General features: G+C 37.6%; 5 protein-coding genes across 5 annotated transcripts; 3 read left to right on the top strand and 2 right to left on the bottom strand.

Moving 5' to 3' along the window:
* Positions 1-1476: 1476 nt before the first annotated feature.
* Positions 1477-3173, top strand: LOC149004584 (uncharacterized). Its single transcript, XM_089168897.1, has 3 exons — positions 1477-1651; positions 2379-2584; positions 2699-3173. Exons 1-3 carry the CDS (start codon positions 1562-1564, stop codon positions 2973-2975), a joined length of 573 nt encoding a protein of 190 aa, XP_089025023.1. The 5' UTR covers positions 1477-1561; the 3' UTR covers positions 2976-3173.
* Positions 3174-4664: 1491 nt separating this feature from the next.
* On the bottom strand, positions 4665-6351 carry LOC149004585 (chalcone synthase 2-like). Its single transcript, XM_089168092.1, has 2 exons — positions 6013-6351; positions 4665-5891 (listed from the first exon to the last, which is right to left on the bottom strand). Exons 1-2 carry the CDS (start codon positions 6188-6190, stop codon positions 4885-4887), a joined length of 1185 nt encoding a protein of 394 aa, XP_089024218.1. The 5' UTR covers positions 6191-6351; the 3' UTR covers positions 4665-4884.
* Positions 6352-7308: 957 nt separating this feature from the next.
* Positions 7309-8887, top strand: LOC149004586 (chalcone synthase-like). The gene is made up of 2 exons (XM_089168093.1): positions 7309-7595; positions 7729-8887. Exons 1-2 carry the CDS (start codon positions 7418-7420, stop codon positions 8733-8735), a joined length of 1185 nt encoding a protein of 394 aa, XP_089024219.1. The 5' UTR covers positions 7309-7417; the 3' UTR covers positions 8736-8887.
* A 4555-nt stretch (positions 8888-13442) lies between these two features.
* On the top strand, positions 13443-17958 carry LOC149004587 (uncharacterized). Its single transcript, XM_089169363.1, has 7 exons — positions 13443-14076; positions 15033-15173; positions 15288-15401; positions 15497-15670; positions 16049-16164; positions 17344-17425; positions 17520-17958. The coding sequence occupies exons 1-7, from the start codon at positions 13564-13566 to the stop codon at positions 17523-17525; spliced, it is 1146 nt and encodes a 381-aa protein (XP_089025489.1). The 5' UTR covers positions 13443-13563; the 3' UTR covers positions 17526-17958.
* Positions 17959-21692: 3734 nt separating this feature from the next.
* Positions 21693-22424, bottom strand: LOC149004588 (cell wall protein precursor). Its single transcript, XM_089168986.1, has one exon. It carries the CDS (start codon positions 22338-22340, stop codon positions 21942-21944), a length of 399 nt encoding a protein of 132 aa, XP_089025112.1. The 5' UTR covers positions 22341-22424; the 3' UTR covers positions 21693-21941.
* Positions 22425-22965: the final 541 nt, after the last annotated feature.

Here is a 22965-nt window from a genome sequence, read left to right on the forward strand (position 1 = left end):
TTTATTTGGAAGGTTTTACATGATAAGCTTCCCACACTTGTGTAATTATCTAAAAGAGGCTGAAAAATACATGATCTTTGCCCCCTCTGTTGGAAGGAAAAAACATCAACAAAATCACATTTTTCTTCAATGCAATTGTGCGAAACAAGTTTGGGCTCATTTTAACATTTGATGGTGGGCACATTCATTTGATATTCTTGAACAAATTTCAGCTTGGGTCAAGTTTGCAGGAAAAGAAAATCAAATGAGATGAAAGCTTTCATTCTACATTTGTTTGCTTTGTGGTTGATTTGGTTGGCTCTCAATCATGCAAGTCACCAAACACCTCATAAGAACCCCACTCAGATTTGGAGACTTGCTCAATCCTTAACTATTGAATAGATCATATCATCTACATTACATTAACTTAAAAAAAAATTATATGGATATCAGATAGACAGCCCCACCTTCATCTTTCATCAAAATTAATGTTGACAGGGGCTTCTATAAACAAAGGAAATAATACACACCAAACAGATTTTGGAGGAGTGGCTCGAAATCATTGAGGACAAATTATGTTTTGCTTCTATTTCAAAGGAGAAAATGCTCCAATAATCCAAATGGAAGCAACAACTATTAGGAAAGGAATCCAATGAGCCATGACTCATAACATTAAGAAAGTGATCATTGAGAGCGATAATGAAGCGATTGTTCATATGATCAACGATAGAAATAGAACTCCACCATGAAAGATCACGCATTATCTTTAGGATATTTTCAACCTAACTTAAGCTTTTGTTTCTCTTACTGTTCAACACTCCCTTAGAGAAGGAAATTCAATTGTTGATAAACTCGCATTTCATGCTGCACTTAATTAAGTTTATTTTTTGTTTTTTTCTCCTCCCCCTTTTATTCTATAGTCTTTGCATTTTGATGCCATTGGCTGTCCATACCCTAGAGGTTTTTTTTTTTTAAATAAATTCACCTCTTTACCAAAAAGCAAAAAAATAAAAAGGTTCACATTTGGTTCAATATTGACTCTAAACCGGATTTGGTCAATGTGAAGACTATATTACATTTAAGAAGTTCAGCACTAATGCCCCTTCGGTTTGTGAAACCCTCCAAAGATTTTTTTTTTAATCTTCAAGTGATCTCCTTTACTTCAATCCTTTCTATTGGACGACCCCACCAAAAAAAAAAAAAAAAAATAAATAAAAGAAAGAAAGAAAAAAAAAGAAAAAGAAAAGTAAGAAAGAAAGGAAGGAGTCAATCATCAATGGTGGTGGAGTAGTTAGTTTGTCTATTTCACACCTAAGAATGGTGGAGTTGTTAGTTTGTCTATTTTTTTTTTTTTTTTTTGGGGTAAGGTTAGTTTGTCTATTTCACATCAGAAGACCTTTACCCAAAGAGCATTATTTTTATTTTCCAAGAATGAAGACCTTGCCTTTTCACTGTTTAAAGTCTTTAGCATCGCTTCTACCAAAAAAAAAAAAAAAAAAAAAAAATCTTTTGCATCGCTCTCTATTGATCACAAAGTCTCGCTGTCTTCTCTGAATCTTCACGCTCTGAAGGCTCTGAACTAATGGGTTCCACCATGGTATCTTCTATCATGTTCGTATTGAACCTGGTAGCCTTCATCCTGGCTATCGAAGCTGAGCTTAATAGGAGTACAGTAAGTTTTTTTCTGCTTGGAATTTTCTTGCACAGGAACAATTACATATTATTCTACTTCATTCCCCCCCTCCCTTAATCGAGCTCTATATGTGCTTTCCCCGTAAATTTTGTCCATAATGGGTGTGATTATTGTGTTTTCTTGTGCTGATGAGTCTGGAATTTAGTGTGGAAAGGAAAATAGAGCAGGCTATAGGGAGGAGGAGATAGAAGTGGAGTTTGAGGGAGGAAATCAGGGGCGGGAACACAGGAAAGAAAAGGGTATGGATGAAAGAGTTGCAGGTTGTGGCCTTTCACTCTATTCCAAGTAGCCCTTCTCCCAGGTACCACTGGGGATTCGAACACTTGATGCTTAATCTGGTATTTATGCCAATTGGGCATAGATAACGATACGAATAACTCACAACAGGGGTAATAAGGTTTTAGGTCTTGAAGGCGAGGAATCAAAATCCTCCATTAAAAGCCCATTATTTCTCAATAAGTACTTCGTTTTGCCCTCTGAGAAAGCCAAATTGGATTGAAATATGAGAGATAAAACGGGATCTGTTTAGGATTTTGCTTGCATTAGGAATTTGGGTGACGGCCAAAAGTATTACAGTAAGTCAGTTTGGTTTGGTTTCGTTCTGTTTTGAACAATTCCATGCGATCTTGATCTGTCTGCTCTGCAATTAAACAATCCAAGCCCGGCTTTGACTCTTGGTACTTATCCATCCGGTTGTCTTGATCAGGCCAAAGTCGTTGTGGATTCTGAAGCGAACTACTGCTATTGTTTATATGGCTCCAACATCGCCACCAAGTTAGGCATGGGGGCGTCATTACTTTTGATGGCCAGTCATATCCTTGTTATGGCTAAAACTGGGTTCTTCTTTCTGGACAAAGCACTAAATTCCAAGGTTTCAAGGGCTTGGACAATCACCTTATTTGTTGGATCCTGGTGAGCTATTCATTTCCCCTTTACATTCTCACTCATACTGATGTAGTGTTTAGGTTTCTTCACATGAATCTCTAGTATTTATTTTTGTTTTTTGTTTACTTAAATTGTTCACAGGATCACATTTTCTGCTACGGAAGTATGCTTGGTTTGGGGTTCTTTGATTAATGCTCAACACACCAGATACAGGACTATATTTGGTGATGAACCTCCTTCTTGCCAAACCCTAAGAGAAGGTGTCTTTGCAGCAGGTGCTGCTTTCACGTTGCTCACTTCCATATGCACACAGTGCTACCACCGTTACTTTGCCAAGGCTGTCACTGAGTTGTCTTCTGATCAGTTCATAACAGAGCCAATGATCGTTACTGTAGCTGAGGTTGCTGAGCAAGCCTAGAGGAGATATCCCTTGCTGCAGTTCTTGTAAATTGTTGCATTAGAGCAATGTTCAGTTAGCAAGTATAAGTTGTTACCTTGTCACAACTATTGTGTGGAGAACCCTTTTCCTTTGAATGGTTTCAAGAAATAAAATTTTGAAAACTTGAATTTAAAGCTAGTTGAACGGAGTTTGCATATAGGAGAAATAAATTGAAGGGTAACAGTGAGATGCTTACTTGGAAGGAATCCATTCTTGAAAATGGTTTGTGATGTTTTTGCATTTAAAATGATAGAGGTGGAGATGGAGATGGGAATGGAGATGCCCATGCTATGTGGACAGGGGTTGGGGTGGGAGCTCTTGCAGGATGAGGTGGATTATGAAAGGGCAAAACTGTTAAAACACTTTCTTTCAGGGGTATTATGGATATTAATGATGCTCAAGTGGGAAGGTAAAGCATTTCCGCGAAATTTGCTGAAATTTTGCCCAGTTTGGTGAGGAGCGAACGGAAAGATGCACCAAAACATGAGGTTAAACAATATTGCCAGATAATCGCTAAATATTGCCGGAAAAATGCCGAATCTGTCAAAAATCGCCACCAAACTTGCAAAATATTGCTGGAAATGGATTGATTGCCACCTAGATCTACTACTACATTCGAGTTACATGTTCTTCTTTGCCTCTTCGGTTCGATTGACCAAAAACGTTATCTCAGTGTTCAGTTTTATGTTCAAAATCCTTCTATCACCGGCAAAGTCCATGTTTTGATGGAGAAGAAGTGAAGAACTAAAGAAGACGACGAACTCATCTTGTGTAGCTGTATTCCATCAAAGTTAAAAATTGAATTTTTTTTTGTTAAAGTTAAAAAGTTGAGTTGACATATGACAGTTGTATTTGTATTTTGTAAGTGCCACACACGTAATTCGATGTCAGTCACTCTAGTTTTATACCCTATCACGTGCAGGGTATATCGGCGAGATTTCGCTAATTTGTTGGTTTTGGCAACCAGAGAACAACGATATCCCACCAAGACTTCGCACCTCCATGATGGGAAGAATTTAAAAGGGCCAATGGTTATTTGCAACTATAGAGAACTTATTTGTAGTTTGGTCTAAGGCTCTTTTTGGTATCAATTATCATTCTCAATTATGAGAAATTTTCATTATTTTAAATTGTTTGGCATCTATTATCAATTTTTTATTTATTTAAAATAATAAAAAAGCCTAAAAAATCCATTGTCTATTATGGATTATGGTAAGGGTGTCAACTGACTCTATTGTAAGACCATGTCCAAACCCTATTTTGTTGAAGGGTAAAGAGACAACTAGATATATGGATTACCCGCATTGCATGGAAAGTAAAAAGTTATCTGATTGTTTTACCCCAAAAAAAATAAAATTATCTGTTTATTGAAAAATCGACTCCATTGTCAAAACCAGTGCATCAAACAATGGTATGAAGCTGGGTATAAACCATTGCCAAGAAATGTAGAATAGAGGAATTAACATGTGCTTTGAAATACATGAAGCAAACCCATGTGCATCGGGAATAGTCACCACAACTGCGAGGAAAAAATTATGCCCTAGAAAGAGATGTAATGCAAAAATGATCCAAATGTATCATTTCAAAACAAGATCTAATAGTTATTGAAACGGAAGAAAATGGCAAGCAAGATTGCTTTGCTTTGCTATGGAATAAGTTTAACATAGAATAAGATAAAAAAAAATTAAGCATCTTTTTCTTGATAAAATTCAATATGATACTTTATTGAGAAGACAAAGGAAAAAAAAATTACAACAATAAAAATTGAGGAAAGAGGCCATTGATTTCGACCTTGAGAGAGAGCATCTATTAAGTAGACTATGGTAAAAACTAAAGCAAACGAAATGATTAAATATTAAGCAATAAATATACATACAGAGAGATTTACTCAATGAGTTGAAATTGTGGGAATGCTGCGCAACACAACTGACTCTATTGTAAGACCAGGTCCAAACCCTAATAGCACACCCCATTCAAAGCCATCACCAGTTGTAGTTTTCCCTTCCTCCTTGGACTTCCTTCTCATCTCATCCATAATGAACAGTACTGTGGGGCTAGACATGTTACCGTATTCACTTAACACCTTCCTTGATGCCTTTAGCTTGTCTTCTTTCAGTCCAAGTGTCTTCTGGACAAGGTCCAATATTGCAGGTCCACCAGGGTGACTAACCCAAAAAATGGAGTTCCAATCTGTAATGCCCACTTTGTTGAATGCTTCTTCCAAGCATTTCCCAATATTAGCGGCAATAGTTCTAGCCACGTCCTTGGTTAGGCTGATCGTGAGACCAGTTTGACGTAGGTGTCCAGCAACCATTTCTTCTGAATCTGGGAGTATCCGGGTCCCTGCTGAGATGAGTTGGAATATTGGACGTTCGACTGAGGTGTCAGGGTCAGCACCAACTACCAAAGCTGCAGCACCATCTGCAAAAATTGCCATCCCTAGTAGGGCATGTAAGTCTGTTTCATCGGGGCCTTTGAAGCCACTGATGGAGTTCAACTCTGAGCAAACAACGAGCACACGAGCCCCTTTATTATTCTCTGCAAGATCTTTGGCTACACGGAGCACTGAGCCACCACCATAGCATCCTAGATGGTACATCATCACACGTCGAACAGTTGGGGAAAGACCAAGGAGTTTGATAAGTTGGAAGTCAACACCCGGTGCATCAACACCAGAAATGGTAGTGAATACGATGTGAGTGATCTTTGATTTTGGCTGCCCCCACTCGTTGATAGCTTTGGTTGCTGCTTCCATGGCCAGCTTAGGTACCTCAGTCACCATAATATCTTGACGTGTGTCAAGGGATGGAGCTTTTGGATCATAAAGTGTAGGATTCTCTGAGATCATTTCATCGGTGAGGTAGGTATGGCGTTTGATGATTGTTGAACTGTTACCTGTGTTGACAAAATCAAAATGGTCATTTTTCTGAGAAAATTGAAAATCAATCTATATGAAATGATCCGTTTGCCATCATTTGAAGAAAACATGCTGCAGGAAACGACATATGGTACTTACAAATACGTTTGAACTTCTCCTTCAACTCAGACTTGTGCTCACTCTTGGTGGTTCTGAAATAGAAGTCTGGAAAATCAGTTTGGTACATGGTGTTGGATGGATTTGCAGTTCCAATGGCCAGAACCGTTGCTGGACCTTCAGCATGCTGAGCTTCATAGATGTATCCCTCCGATCCCATTGCTTGTCTTTTGCTTCGCTTGAAGGTGATCGAAAGAGAAATACTACGAAAACTGGAGAAAAGAATGACTATGAGTGATGATGAAGTTGCAGAGCCAATGGATGCAGGTATTTATAAAGCAAGAATGGTTGAATAGATTGGAAAACAACCATTTCGTCATCAATAACGCAACTAACTTGATTAATTTGGCTTTCTAACATGTGTATATAACAAGGAGAACGATAATAATACAATTCTACAGCTAAGTCAAGTAGACCTCTTGAAGTTCGACGGGATTTCCAAAGCCCAGAATTTTGTAATATCTTCTTCTATTTTGGTGGGTGACGAGTATTATTGCCAAGTCAATTAAAAGAGGGAGGTGGAGTCAACAAAGTGTGGCCAAATCTTTCTTGTCTAGCTTTGAAAGGTGGGTTTATTTTTCCAATTACATTGACCGTTTGAAGATATTAGAAAGTTAGTGAAATAGTTTTAATTTAATTTTTCCTCAAAATAAGAAAACATTTTATAGACTTATAATTCTGAATGTAGGCCAAACTCTTAAATAGATTTTCTTTTTGATAAAATTCATAATAATTTACTTAACTTCTTAAAGAAGGGTACCTCTGAAAAAGAGTTTCAGTCAAGATGATGAAGTGCTAGGCAGGAGAGAATACGGATCCAAGGTTTATTTGGTTTTTCATCAGCAGAAGTTTTGTGGGGATGATCTGTCCTCAACCATTGGAATTTCTGCACAACGGTCCTATATGGAACAACCATGGGCAAACTCTCAGGAACCTTCACAGTAACTTCTCTGGTCAAAAAAAGGATTTTGCCGCTTATTTTGACTCCATCTCCCTCTGTTGACTTACTTCTCAAATACTTTAATTATAAGGATATGGGCTTTGGAAACCTCGTCAAAGTCCCATGGAGATTAGCATCTTCAGATTAGGCGAGCCATTTTAAAATCTCATTAATATTGGCTTTTATATGAATTAGTCATCAGGAACTAGCCCAAATCACAGTGACCAGTTCTTCTGTTCCTTGATACACCACACGTATTAAGTAATAATTCAGTTTAAGTATTAAAGAAATCCATCCAAACATCCATTCATTATAAATATATGCATTGGCACGGCTACTTCGTCATCACCTGCTGTTTTGTTTTCAATCTTCTCTCGGGTCTTTCGTCTTTGACAGTAGTACTCCTCTTGCAATCGATCACCTCACAGCAAAGCAAAACAAGAAGCAATGGGATCAATCGGAGATGTCTATGATGCTCACCATGCTGAAGGTCCTGCAACTGTGTTGGCTATTGGAACTGCAAATCCATCCAACATCATGTACCAAACTGACTTCCCAGATTTCTACTTCAGAACCACCAAGAGTGAGGACAAGCTTGAGTTGAAGGAGAAGTTCAAACGTATTTGTAAGTACTATATATCATTTCCTGCAACATTTATATTTTCATCAAATGATGGCAAATTCGATGATCTTCTCATCACAATAATTGATTTTCAACTTTCTCAAAGCTAATATCCATTTTTATGTTGTTAAAACAGGTAAAAGCTCGACGATAATAAAACGCCACACCTTCCTCACTGATGAAATGATCGCAGAGAACCCTAGTCTCTATGATCCAATAGCTCCATCTCTTGACACACGTCAAGATATTATGGTGACTGAGGTACCTAAGCTGGCCATGGAAGCAGCAACCAAAGCTATCAACGAGTGGGGGCAGCCAAAATCAAAGATCACTCACATAGTATTCACTACCATTTCTGGTGTTGATGCACCGGGTGTTGACTTCCAACTTATCAAACTCCTTGGCCTTTCCCCAACTGTTCGACGTGTGATGATGTACCATCTAGGATGCTATGGTGGTGGCTCAGTGCTCCGTGTAGCCAAAGATCTTGCAGAGAATAATAAAGGGGCTCGTGTGCTCGTTGTTTGCTCAGAGTTGAACTCCATCAGTGGCTTCAAAGGCCCCGATGAAACAGACTTACATGCCCTACTAGGGATGGCAATTTTTGCAGATGGTGCTGCAGCTTTGGTAGTTGGTGCTGACCCTGACACCTCAATCGAACGTCCAATATTCCAGCTCATCTCAGCAGGGACCCGAATACTCCCAGATTCAGAAGAAATGGTTGCTGGACACCTACGTCAAACTGGACTCACGATCAGCCTAACCAAGGATGTGGCTAGAACTATTGCCGCTAATATTGGGAAATGCTTGGAAGAAGCATTTAGCAAAGTGGGCATTACAGATTGGAACTCCATTTTTTGGGTTAGTCATCCTGGTGGGCCTGCAATATTGGACCTTGTCCAGAAGACACTTGGACTAAAAGAAGACAAACTAAAGGCATCAAGGAAAGTGTTAAGTGAATACGGTAACATGTCTAGCCCCACAGTACTGTTCATTATGGATGAAATGAGAAGGAAGTCCAAGGAGGAAGGGAAAACTACAACTGGTGATGGCTTTGAATGGGGTGTGCTATTAGGGTTTGGACCTGGTCTTACAATAGAGTCAGTTGTGTTGCGCAGCATTCCCACAATTTCAACTCATTAAGTAAATCTCTCTCTTTATGTATGTTTATAGCTTAATATTTAATCATTTCATTTGCTTTATTTTTACCATAGTCTATTTTGTAGAAGCTCTGTCTTAATGTCGAAATCAATGGCCTCTTTCCTCAATTTTTATTGTTGTAATTTTTTTTTGTCATCTCAATAAAGTATCATATTGAATTTTATCTAGAAAAAGATGTTTCATTTTTTTAATCTTATTTTATTCTATTTTAAACTCATTCCAGAGCGAAGCAAAGCAATCTTGCTTGTCATTTTCTTCCAATTCAATAACTATTAGATCTTGTTTTGAAATGATACATTTGAATCATTTTTGCATTACATTCTTTCTAGGCATTTTTTTTCCCTAGGGACAAAGGAATTATGAATCATTGTAATAAAATTTAAGGGTAACAATAACTTTTGTATCATATATGTTTTATATGTACTTGTGTAATAAATTTAAGGGTAATGAAATTATTTTTTGACACGTACTTTGTCATTCCAAGTTGGAATTGCTATACCACCCTTCTAAGGGAAAATCAATGTTTATATTAGTCATGAATTTATAGAAAAAGAGCTCAATTCGAGAGTGTGGCATATGACAACACTCCATAAGTCTACTTCTCTACTTAACATAGAAAAGTGTTTCACTCTCTTTTTTTGAAGAAAGAAAATTTTCAGCAATATCCCTAAGTAATCCAATTTATCATTCAAACCCCTTATAGGGTGAAAATACATCAGTAACATCCCTTGCAATTAGGAAATCATAGTTAAATGTTGATTTAAGCAAGTTAAACATTTCAGAAAGACAAGAATAACCTTGAACAAAAACCTTACGCATGACTCATTTCTTCATCTTCCTTTACTGTCTGCAACTTCTACTTCTCTCATTCGTAAATTCTCGGAAGTTTGGGAGATATGGTTCATGGATAATGTTAATGACTAAAATAGTCATTCTACCCTGACCGATCTGACCAGTGGGTTTAATACAGTTGTCTCGACTATAGTGTTAATGGACGATCCGACCATCATGTTAAGGGTGCCCGATCAAGGTAAACTTTTATCAATTGTCAACTACCTAGAAGGATAAGTCAGGTAAATAACTCTTCCTAGAGTTAGTTTCCTAACACAACTCTTCTTAGAGTTATATTCGGAGTCTAACTCTGATATCTAAAGCTATATAAGCACCTTAGGCAGGCTTTATGTAGTAAGTATTCATATTCTGTGTGATCAATTACTTGAATTCTCTATTGAGTAGTTGTGATCATATCTCATTGGTACTGACTTGCTCGTCGGAAATGTACTTCGACCCCCTAGGTCGAGCACGTGTTTTGCAGGTACTTGACAGGGAAGGACGAGCAAGATTTCGTATCAAAAATTGGCACCGTCTGTGAGAACTTGATCGAAAAGCCATTATGTAACATGAATGTTAAACCAACCCTACGGTCCTCTCCGCGCATGGCCGGTAGTCTTTTCCATCCAGTTCCAGAATCCAAGCTCGAATTTTGAAATAAGATTGTGAGAGACCAAGAGGGATTAAAATTAATGATAAATTGATAATGATTCATGATTAAAATGTCAAAATTATCCTTGTAAAAGTAAAAGTAAGTAAAAAACAAAAAAAACAGTACAAAATTATTGGTATTTGAAAAAAAGAAAAGGACAGGAAAATTAGAAAAAGATTTGCAGAAAAAGAAGAGTACATGCTTTTATAATAGTAATAATATATATATATATAGGTTTGTTTAATCTTGGATATTGTTCAAAAACAGGAAGGGGAAAAGATTAAAAAAAAAGGCAGAGAGGTAAGGAAGGGAAGAGAGGTTTTTGTTTGCATGTGAAGGCATGAAATAAGTTGTCGGCCATTGGGGCTTTAAGTTGAAGATGAGACTATTCCGACCGTGATTGTCATCTTCTTAGTTTTATTGTAATTTTTCCAGAAGGAACCGACCTAAAAGATGGGTACAGAAAAAAACACGTTCACTATTCTTTTAAAATATTATTAAAAATAATCAGTAGTAAACTAATCACCAGAGGTTTCCAAAAGATTTTTGTGTTCTAGGAAAATAGGTTTCCACTACTGATTTCCATTTTTTTGGCCAACAAGCGAAACACTATTGATTGCCATAAAATAGGTAAGAAGAGGATCTTGATCCCTTTGCAATATATATTTTTTGTTGGAAAACTATCCCTTTCCAACTCAATTTTGTGCTCAGAGGAGAAGCAATGGCATTCATGTATGGTTTGTGATGTGCTGCGAGGTAAGGCTACGACTATGTGGAGGTTGAATATGATTCCCAAGTTTCATTCTCTTGTGAATCAAGAAGTCCACTCCTAGTTTGAAGCCACTGGAGGACATCATACTTTCATATATTTGTTCTCGAAACTGTTGGGCTTTTATGCCCAATTATATCATTAGAAAATCAAATCAGATAAAAAAAATTTCTAGCACTAAACGTGTTTGCGGTGTGTCATGCTCAATCGATTAGCCGTGTTCCTTTGAGTGGTTATTAGAGTTATGCTCAGCCACGTCTGGAACATGTCATCAATAAAGCATTTTATTACCAAAAAAAAAAAAGAGTTTTTGAACTTTGTTATCAACTAAAAAAGATCCATAAATAAGAGAGAAGGAAAGGAAAAATATTGTCTATCACATAAGAAAAAAATGATGATGTGGAGACATTTAGACTTCTCACTTTTACATGGAAGACAAGTATGAAAATGACAATGATTCCTCATCATCTTAGGCAGGGGCGGACCCATGAAGGGGCCGGAGGGGGCCATGGCCCCCCCGGATTTTTTTAAATTTTATCCATATTCCCCAATTCCTTTAATTTTTCCGGTTTTTTCTCTTCCTACATGTGAAATGTCACTATTTGGCCCCCCCCAATATTGTGAACAACTTTTAAATGTAAAATGATGGGTATAAATGTCATTCCTAATAAAAAAAACTAATCCATCAATCCCTATTTATTCTCCCTCTCTTCTCTCTCGTCTTTTATTCCTATTTATTCTCTTATGTTTCTATAAACGTGGGTTAAAGGAAATTTTTGGAAAAAAAAAATCTTATTAGGTATTCAAAAATCAAAATATTATTTATAATTAAAAACTAACTCTTCATCCCTATTTAATCTCTTATCTCCTCTCCTCTATCCTCTTTTTTTCCTATTTATTCTCTTCCCCTTCTATAAGCGTGGCTTAAGAAAATTTGGAAAAAAATCTACTCCACAATTAAGTCTCTTTCTCTTTCTCAATTTATTCATTGTTTCTTTTTTTCTCTTTTATTTTGTTATTCTTTTTAATTTGATTTTATATTCTATGTTTCTTTATTTCTTCTGCAATTTTTGTTATTTGATTTTGTATTGTGAATAAAATGTCTATAGTTAATAGGTAACTAACTACCATTGATTTGCATCTCTTACCTAAAAAAAATTTTTGGTTTACATCTCCTACCAATGAAAATTTTGGTTTGCATTTAACTTTTTAGGGTTGAAGTCATGTGTATATATATTTTTTATATTGTTGCTTTAATTTTACCTATATTTTGTCGAAAAAAAATATATCATTATCAATAATTTATCATTTTTTCAAATATGTGTGGGCCGCACAAAATATATATGGGTCTATTCTTTAATTTAATAAAATAATTTAGCGATGGGACCCCAAATAGGAAGGTTCCCCCCGCCGGGCCGGCCCTGGGGGGTGGGCTCACCCCCCCCCCCCCCCCCCCCGGGCCCCCCCCCCCCGGCTACACAATGTTTAGTCGGTGTATGTACTTATCTTCTACAAAAATTTTTTAAAAAAAAAAAAAAAAAAAAATTCTCCTAAAAATTTAAAAGATTTTTCTCTACTACAAAGTAAATGTCATGTCTCAATGTTAAGAAATAAATTAAAAATCCCTTAGATCAAACATGAACTCTACCTCTATTATATAATGAAACTATGCAAAGGAGAATACAATCAGATAGAAGGTGTAATTCGCAACACAGAAGGCAACTTCTTTGGAGGATTTGTGAAGAGAAAAATGAAGATAAATATTTTAGAAGCTGAATTGCAGGCGATCTATGAATGAATTAACGTTGCACGCAAAAAGAATTTTATGGCTTTATATGTGGAATCAAATTCTTTCAAAGCTATTGATCTGTTAAAGCCTAATGCAAGAATACAATGAAAAATAGCAAGAGTGGTGCATGCAACAAAAGAAGAAGTGGAAAATTATGAAAGAATTAGATTCCAACATGCGTATCCGGAGTCCAACTACGTTGCTGACTGGATCACAAAGAGACCGACTTCTTAGAGGGGAACCTTCGCGATTTTTTCTGGATCCACCCCAAAAATTGGAGGAGATCCTACTGACGGATAAGATTTACATTCTTGAGTAGTTTTCTTTTTTAGAATTGCTAAACCCCGTTTATTTGTTACAAAAAAAAAAAATTTGTGAGGGAAAAACAAACATTTATCCGGACGGATAGACGATCTTGACTGAATATCATTACCCTTCAAAGTTTCCCAAAAAGGATTTGAAGGATATAGTTTTAATATTTGGGTAAAAATTCGTAGCATGTAGCTTTTTTTATTTTTTGGCAATACAAATTTGATGGATATAGTTGGGCTGGTTTTTAAGTGTGAATGCTCATTATCTAGATCTTAAGGGGCATACGTTTTAAACTCAAAATCGAAGCAAAATCAAATTCTTCATTGTGACATTGTGTGGCCTGTATTATTCCTCTGCGTTTGAGCAGAAAATTTGATCGTTTTGTATAAAATCTTCAAACCGATCCTTTCTTGTCTCGGAGAAACTTGGGTGGTCTATTTCCCGAACTCAGCCAGCCATGGCTTCTGTATATGGTGTCGCAACCCAGAGATTTATTCCCATCGCTAAATCTATTACAGAATCGAAGCCAAGATGTAGTTCTTCTGTAAAGGGCTCTGGTTCGTCTTGGCATGGCTTCTTCATATGTCTCCAATCAGCGAATTCGGGTTTCTTGAGAGGAAAGAGAAGAACCCTATCTGTTGGTTCAGCTGTGGATGATCTTGATGTAATTTCGGTGAAGAGTAGTGATTCAACAGACCAACAAGATAGAGTTGTAGTTCTAACTGAAAGAGAAACAGATGGAGAAGGAGATAGCGCAAACCAGGTCGGTGGGTTCGCTAGTGAGGGTCAGTTTTCATTTGAGGGAGCTGGAGGGTTCCCTTCTTCTTCTTCTTCATCCATCTCGGACGTTCAGGCAGAGGGGGAAGATATGTACAAGTTAATTAATAGAGCAATTAACACCGCTATAGTCCTCGGTGCTGGTACTTTTGCCATCACTAAATTGCTCACCATCGACCGTGATTACTGGCATGTGAGTGATTTCATTTCTTCTTCCTTTCAGTTTTTCAATTTGCCTGTTTTTAAAGTTGAAATATTTAAACTACTATGAAATTGTAATGTTCATGTGGATCACTGGGTTGAGGGTTCTGGTAAATATGCTGACAATTTCTATGCTTGTTCCCATGTCATATTATGCATTTAAGTTAGACAGTTTGTGGACATCTTTTCTTTTCCTGCCCATTAGAGTTCTTAGCTTGCTACTACTGGTATTACTACTATCACTGCTGCTTGATGGAAGGGGGAGGGAGAAAAACAAGACTTCGTTGTCATTTTTATGTAGAATTGTTTCTATACTTGGTTTTCACCTTTTATCTTTAGTGATGAATCTGTTGGTGGCATTGCTAAAACTAAAAGTTGTTGGTGGCATGCTTAAAATGAAAATTCATTCCACCCATTTCGCCCAAACCCGAATCCCGGAGGACTTGCACTTTAATTTTGGGTTCTATTTACTCTGTCATTTGGTTTTATTACAATTTCAATGATGTTGTACTTCAATTCTATTTGAATTTGAAATCTTCATATTGCAATGCAAGATTCCGATGTTTGCTATTGTTTGCTCTTCGTGAAGTGAAAATCATGTAGGATTTTGGCTGGTCAATTGCAACCTTTTCAACCTGATTTTTTGGATTGATTGCTTTTGACAATTATTTACATTGTAGTCAGATTTTTCTCCTGGTCCTGGACTTCTTAGATGGGGTATTCTGCCCAGATTCCATATAATGCTTGAATGCAGAACACTTTGTTTTGTCTTCGCATATTGGGGTTTAGAAATTCTATTTTTGGTCTAGGAAAATGGATTATTTTTTGGGTGGGAGATGAAGTTCATCTGTATCTCTAAATACTAATGTCATTCTATTTATACAGAGAAAATTTGTTTGTTTTGTTTCTCTGTTCATCGGAATTCATGTGCTTTCTTATTCTCCTTAGGGGTGGACTATCTATGAGATACTGAGATATGCACCCGAGCACAACTGGTATGCTTACGAGGAAGCTCTTAAAGAAAATCCTGTTTTGGCCAAAATGGTGATAAGTGGGGTTGTCTACTCGCTGGGAGATTGGATTGCACAGGTATGATTTAAATCTTAAAGGAGATTTTGTTGTTGCCTCTTCTTCAAGTTATTTCTTTTCCTAAATTTTCTGACTTATTTTACTATTTTCCTAATAGCCTAAGTAATTCTGCAGTGCTATGAAGGAAAACCACTTTTTGAGTTTGACAGAACACGGATGTTCAGATCAGGCCTTGTTGGGTTCTCTCTTCATGGCTCCCTTTCTCACTACTATTACCAGTTTTGTGAGGTAACTAAATTATTTTGCATTCTCAATCAGGTTTTTGTCTGTACTCATTTCTTGATTCTCTTTGGAAAACTGAAACATATTCCTTTGTTTTCCAGGCTCTTATTCCTTTCCAGGACTGGTGGGTGGTCCCTGCTAAAGTTGCTTTTGACCAAACTGTATGGGCTGCAATTTGGAACAGCATCTACTATGTTGTACTTGGATTCTTGCGATTTGAATCCCCAGTCACCATTTTCAGTGAACTTAAGGCAACATTTTGGCCCCTGCTTACTGTAAGTGAAATCTTCTAATTTGCATTTTTGTTTGTTTCTGTTTTGAGTTCTTCGGATGCAGAACCCTTTAGGAAAATCAAAAGTAACTAGATTCCGTGGTCTTTCCTGAGTTGTCCTTCATGCAACTGAAGCACAACTTGTCAGGCTCAATCATTTTGTCAAAATGACAGAAGCTACTTTTTTACACTTTTTTGATTGTTGAAATGGGTTGAATTTACAATCCCTTAATTAGGACATCATATATGCTATTACTTTTAATCTGGTTATTATTATATATGTTACCTATGTCATATAGATGTGGAACATGGTGTGGTTGACAAATTTTATTTGCTATGATATGCTATGCTATGCTATGCTTTGCTATGCTTTGCTTGACAGGCAGGATGGAAGCTTTGGCCCTTCGCCCACCTGATTACCTATGGTGTGGTACCCGTGGAACAAAGGCTTCTTTGGGTGGACTGCGTGGAGCTAATATGGGTTACAATACTCTCTACGTAAGTATAAGTCAATTATTTTCATCCAATTTAGGCCCCTCTAGGCCAGTAACCTCTTCAACAAGGCGAAGTTTTCTCATATAAAGCAAATTCAGACCAGATACAGAGGAAGACTCTATTGTATTATGCTCTTGTTCTTGGTCCCATCAAAAAACTATCCTCATAGGTTTGACTCCCTCTGATCATATTAAAAAGAGAGAGTACCCCATGCAGGAGGCTCCAGCCACTGCAAGATCTGGAAAGGGTCAGTGGTTATCCTTGTTTTCATATAGAGGCTGCTTCCAGACCTGAACCTGCGATCACTTAATCATAATGGAGCAACCTTACTGTTGCACCAAACCCACCCCAAAGCCCACCCTCCTATCCTTCTTATCTTAGCTTACATATTTTGCACTTGCACGGGCAAAATTTATACATGGGGAAGTCCAGGTCCTCTAAAGCCTTCACTTTATCTAAATGAAGATTTGGTATTTCACCTATGAGGTGCATTTGTGTGCCTTCAAGGAGTTCTTCTATTGACAGTGGGCAATCCCTGTGTAACAAATACCTTTTATAGAAAAAGTCCATTGGACTACAGTCTGTTTGCAACCAGACCTTGGTGCTGTTCTTTGGAACGTTCGCTTAAAATTTCAGATATTCTGTTTCATTACATTTGGATCGTCGACGAAGCAGTTGGATAGACTGACTACCTTTTGTTCTTGAACCATTTAAGAACTGGTCCGTGGTTAAAAACCTTAATTCATGCCCATCCAATCATGCTAGGATATCTGCATAGGTATCTGTACATCAAATGGTTGATGACATTTCAGACATGAATCATGGTGGAAGCCACAAGGCTGTATGCTCTTGTGGTCGACATAACAAAGGAAGCTTCTCTATCAAGACATATTCTGAAACCAGCAACTTCATGTGTGGACCATTTAGGAATCATAAGCTGTGATTATGAGATATGCGAAGAATCTGTCCTTTGGGCCAAAATGTTATGCGTCCTAGCCTTCTATGTTCGTATCACTTTTTTTTTTCGGTTGTGTTCATGTCACATACTTGGCCATTTTATCAAATGCTTTGAAATAATTTTTCAAAATAATATGGCAATCGTCTCTATTCTCATGCATCAATATGGCCCGTTTGTTTTAGCTAAGTCCTTATACCTAAATTGATTATATTTGTTTTTTCCAGGTACTCAAATGAAAAATCAGAAGCAAGGAACTCGGAGGAATTGCCAGAAGCCAAAACAATTTCTTCCTCAATTGATACTCAGGTATAGCATAGCAGTTATGTTTGTCTAATCCAGGCATACGTTGCGTTACTGCCAGATACTAACGTGTTTCTTTCCCATCTTTCATCATTATCAGGAGTAATGAAATGGGAAAACCAACTCGTTGAGCTTAGTTTTATGCTACTGGCAAAACATGAAAGCATGTTCATCAAGTTCTTGTTAAGACATGCTTGAAATCAATCACAGCTGGTGGGAAATGCAGCTGGACCTGGGCTTATCCTTCATCACAAGCCTCATGAGGAACTTGTATCCGTATACATAGCATCTTCCTTTCCATTTGCATATAAGAATGTAGTTGATCCTTGATACCAATAATCAAATGTATCTAACAGATTATATTTGGAGCACACATTTGAAAAGTTTCTCTCACATCCCTAGTATTGCCTTTGCCCACTTCTTTGAACAAACCTCCTTGTTTCCGTCTTCCTGTTGTGTTACCGAAAGGTTTCATTTGTTCAAAAGTTTAATCTTGGGAATGTAAAAAGCAGGCCTATTAGGAGGGAAGATCTGGTGTTCTTTCACATGCAAATTATTGTCCTGGCTTAATTCCTTAAAACAAATCTCCTATGTCCTTCAACAAAGTTTCATAACAGAGTCTCATTTAGTAATTCTTGAGCCTCTACTGTTGCTTGTAAATGTGAAAAAAAAAGAAAAGAAAAAGGTTTACCTGGATGACAATAAGGATTATCGAGTGGCACTTCCGCTCTTGGGCATTGGTTGACCTTCACCCAGGGGTGGGGCTAGGATTTAACATCCACTTGGGGCCATTGGTATTTCACACATAGAGAGAGGGCTAGAGCGATCTCTTTGGTGAAATTTAAAAAAATCTAGGGGGGTGCAGCTTGGGGTTGGTGTTTCACACACTGAAAAGAAGGCCAATGGGCGAAATCACTTAGCCTCTATTGAAATTAAGAAAAATCAGGGCCATGGCGGTCTTGGGTTAGCTTTGCGCATACCTCCACCATCGTATTATAACAATTGAGATTCTAATCATTAGGCATTGATTGATAACCTAGACTCTATTGAAATTAAGAAAAATCAGGGCCATGGCGGTCTTGGGTTAGCTTCGCGCATGCCTCCACCATCGTATTATAACAATTGAGATTCTAATCATTAGGCATTGATTGATAACCATCCTACTCTCTTTTTAATGCTCTTCTAATTAACGTTGGATCTAAAAATATCACGTGTCATAATCCAAGTATTATATTATAGCAAATAAAAGTTCCATACCCTGGCCTAAGCAGAGTCTGGATCAGTTCCCCGTGAGGAGAGAACAATGTGCTTCTCTAATAGTTTTGAACCATATAATAGAGGAGGCGGGGTACACATATAAATATTAAAAAAAATCAGAAGTAGAGGCCAATGACCACAGAATTGTTTTTGGCCTTATGCTGTAACAACCAAGTAGGCCCAACTAGGGGTGTAAACGGATTGGATTCGGATCGGATAGTGGTAATACCATATCCGCATCCTATTATATTCGGACGGATTCGGATAATATCCTATCGGATTTCGGACGGATTCAGCCGGATTCGGATGATAATCGGATAGTTATTTTCTTGAATAAATTATTCTAAATGGCAATGAATATATATTGAATACAAGTTTTCGTCTACCTAGTAACATCTTTACCACTTTATTTGTAAGGGTTAGGTTTCAAATTTAAGAATTTAACAACTTTAGTAGTTATTTTAACAAAAAATTTAGAAAAATACTCACATATTTCAAGTAAAAAATATATAAAATAAGAAAAACAAATCCAAATAAGTAACTTAATTGGATAATTTTATCGGACGGATAATAACCGGATTGAAAGGGGTATACCATATCCGTATCCTATTAGTAATCGGACGGATTCGGATACCTCTAAACGGATGCGGATGCAAATTCGGAAGCGGATTTCGGTTATCCATTTACACCCCTAGGCCCAACCAGTCGAGAGCAAAGGATCTTTCTTCCCCTGGATCTACGAGACGTTCACATTGATGCCCCTCTGCAACGCCGCGTATGGCCAGTCTTGGAGGAATGCCTTGCGTTGCGCGCGAGCTTGGCGGGAATCTTAAAACTGGGCCATGGTAGATCAAACGGGTTATGTTGCCAGGAAAACCACAACCCGGTCAACCGTTACAAAAGAAGCCCGAGACAGGAAAAACCCTAGATCTGGTAATCAGTGAATCTGTTATTTTCGCATGGAAACTTGAGAGCTCAGTCTCGCCTAGGATTAATCAATGGCGAGGGTGGAACCACTGGAGAATCAGAAGAAGAACAGGAATCATGGCTCCACTGCTTTCTTCGTCTTCATTGATTACCTGTTCCTGTTCATATTCTTTGGAATACTCTGCTTTTTCCTGCTTAAGATCATGTGGATCTGATTTTCATTGCGAAGCTGAAGAAGATAAAGAATATGATAGAGAGAAGGGAAGATCTTTAAGTGCTCCCTTTGGATCTGCAGCCAGAATGAGGTGATTGAATTTCATCATCTTCAACTTAGTATTCTAATCTTTACTGCGATTTAGCCAAGCAATGCCTGATTGTGCTTGTTGTAGAATTTCTTTGTACTGATATGAACAGATGAAATTTTAAGTTTCTCTTCATTGGTTAAATGTCTTTGAAATTCCAATCAACCATGTTTATATGCAATTGTAGTATAAGCAACAAAACATATGGACAGTTATATTTTACACGTCAATGAACATAAATGCATTTACGTTTGATACTTCTATGCGGTACAGGATGGTTATACTGTAATAGTTGGTTTAATGATAAATAGTGAAATTGCTGGGTTTGATCCATGCCATCTAGTTGACTAAAAATTGGTTCTCATGGTCAGCAATCAGGAAATCCGTACGTTATCTAATCCGACCATGTCTACTGACTTAAGCTTTGGAAGCAGTTCATTTCCAACAAATATCTTTTAATGTTTTGGGTGGGATGAGCAAGGGAAAAGCTTAAAGTGATCTTCAGAGAAGTGGAGCAAGAAGTGTGCTTGCTTAAGATCACAATTAAGGACTTTAATAGAATTCGGTCTAAATGGGCTGGACGATCTCCTCCTATCGTCTGTTTGTAAAATGATGCTGTAATTTGTTTTATATATTTATTTGCTTATCTTCATCTTTTTCCTGCAATCATGCAATGGTTGCTTTTCCATTGCATTTTATTTTAAAGATTTAAATTCTGAGCAAAACTATCTATGGGTATATTACAGGTCTGCTTGGACTATTTTCTGATCTTGTGGTTCTAAGATTTGCTATTACCATATACATGATCATCATAACAATAAAATATAACATGAGCAAGAACTATGCCTTCCAAGGCTGCTCGATAACCTTAAAGAGTTTAGGAGCATTAATCAACCTAATGTGAATGATGATTTCATGCCCATACCAAGAATATGTTATGAAAGTAAGGTCAGCTTATGCTGGATCTATCAACATTAGCACATAGAAGATGCCATAGTTTTCTTCTCTTGCTAATGCTTCTTTTATTTTTCTTTTGTTTGGGGGAAAGTGGTTAGTAGGGGAACAGAAAACAAAAAAAAAAGTCTAAAACTTGTAGCCTTTCTGGAATGGGTCCGAGTAAATTAAGCTTAGTGTTGTCTGTTTAGGTTCTACTTCTGCAATAAATGTCAACCCATGCATAGCTGTGTGTGCGTGTGTGTAAGATGAAAATGACCTGTATGATGGCAATTTGTCTGCTCATCTCTAGGTAAACATTCCAAGTATTATTGATCTGTCCTTTAAGTACCAAATCAGATTTTAACCCAGAGTGTCAACTTGAAGCCATAGAGTGTAAAAGTATACCTTTATTTTTCTCCCGTTTTGTAAGGTTCATTATCAACTCAATTTGCAGATTTTGGTAATTTACTAGAATCTGGTTGTAGCTTTTAACCCTCTTTATACATACTTGCCTTACAAAGTTGATGGATATGGTTAATGAAGTTGATCAGATTGTGGAGCACATTGTGTTTATTAAATGGTTCTATTTGTACACCTTATAACACCGTTTAAAGATGCTTGCCTTATGTTGCTAAAAGTTATCAGATTAAATTCTGGGCAGTACTATTGTATTTATTGAATGGCCCCCTTGCTCACTACTGTATTTATTGATATGAAGGAATGCACTTTCAATATAACACCCTTTTAAAAATTACCACATTTGTCTCTCTACTGCCGAATATATAACCAGATAGACAAAAGAAACCATAGAGAAGTACGTGAAGAGAAAAACAACATTGGCATTGTCAGCATGTAGAGAATGACTCACTGGATTTTTATTTAAAGCGTGTACTACAGTGTACTACATTGTTAACAACATGGAACCTAACATAACAACTTCAAGAACTCTTGACTTCCTAAAAGCTACTTATTACATTACATGCATTTTATTCAACCAAAATACAAAATAGAAAGCTTGCTGCAACCAGCTACCAAATTAAGTTCAAAACATTAACGATAATAATAGAACTCTTGAGGTAGCAAATTTAAGAAGAGGAAACTCATGGGCGAGTTGTTTGAGGAGTAGGAACTCCACCACCTCCAATGGGCACTTCGACACCTGGGTTTGGAATAAAGGTGTCATCACCACCTGGAACATAACTGGGAGTCCCTCCCCCTGTGCTACCAGTGCCACTATTTCCAGCCCCACCATTGTTGCCTGTACCTGTACCTGTACCAGTACCTGAATTGGGTGGGAAGTGTGGAAAACCAGTTAGGGCAGGCACCTGCACTCTTCCTATACCTGGAATGAGCACACTTCCATCACTGTCGATGAACCACTCGGGCTGTTTCTTGTCTGTTGCATTGGCCTTGGTTGGAACCTCACGCCCTGCCACTGCACCTAAGATGGTGAAGATGAGAAACACAGTGAAAAGAGAAGAAAATGAGTAGTTTGCCATTTCTAGAGCCTAAAAGAAGCTGGACTCTTCACTCTGGGAAGTAGAAGAAAGAGCAAATGAGTCTTTACTGACGAGGTACTGGTACGCTCTATGGCTTCTTATACTATGAAAACTTGGCGAGTTTGGTGGTGTCCTGGCGGTGAGTTAAGATACCACTGTTCCTGAAGGACACCATGGACAGTAGAAGAACAGAGTTAGAATTACTGGACAGTAACATACAGAGAACAAACTAAGAATTACTGGGCAGAAACTTACAGAGAACATAGTACCAAACAGAGAAAGATTATCTAATGTCTCTTGTCAAACATCCCATTTGGTTGAACATAGTAATGTTGAACGTATAGCGTTGGCAGATGGAGGACGTCATAACGTTGCAGAAGTAAATGCACATTCAAGAATCAATGGGGAGGATCGGTCTCAAGCAGTCCAGCTAACCTCACCTCTTGGGCTCTTATCTTTGAGGTTTGGATCTTTTCCGCTCTCTTATATCTGCCTGGAGGTACTAATCCCTTCACCCACGGCAAAGGCTCTTGGGTCTGTAATTATATTTCGTTGTGTTTTTCTTTTCTTGGTTCTTCATTTCTGAATTCCAACTTCCCCTACTCTGCTACCTGCTCGTGGTGGC

This window comes from Hakea prostrata, chromosome 9, assembly GCF_041222555.1.
Source record: "Hakea prostrata isolate BN-2017 chromosome 9, UWA_Hpros_2, whole genome shotgun sequence".
NCBI lineage: Eukaryota > Viridiplantae > Streptophyta > Magnoliopsida > Proteales > Proteaceae > Hakea > Hakea prostrata.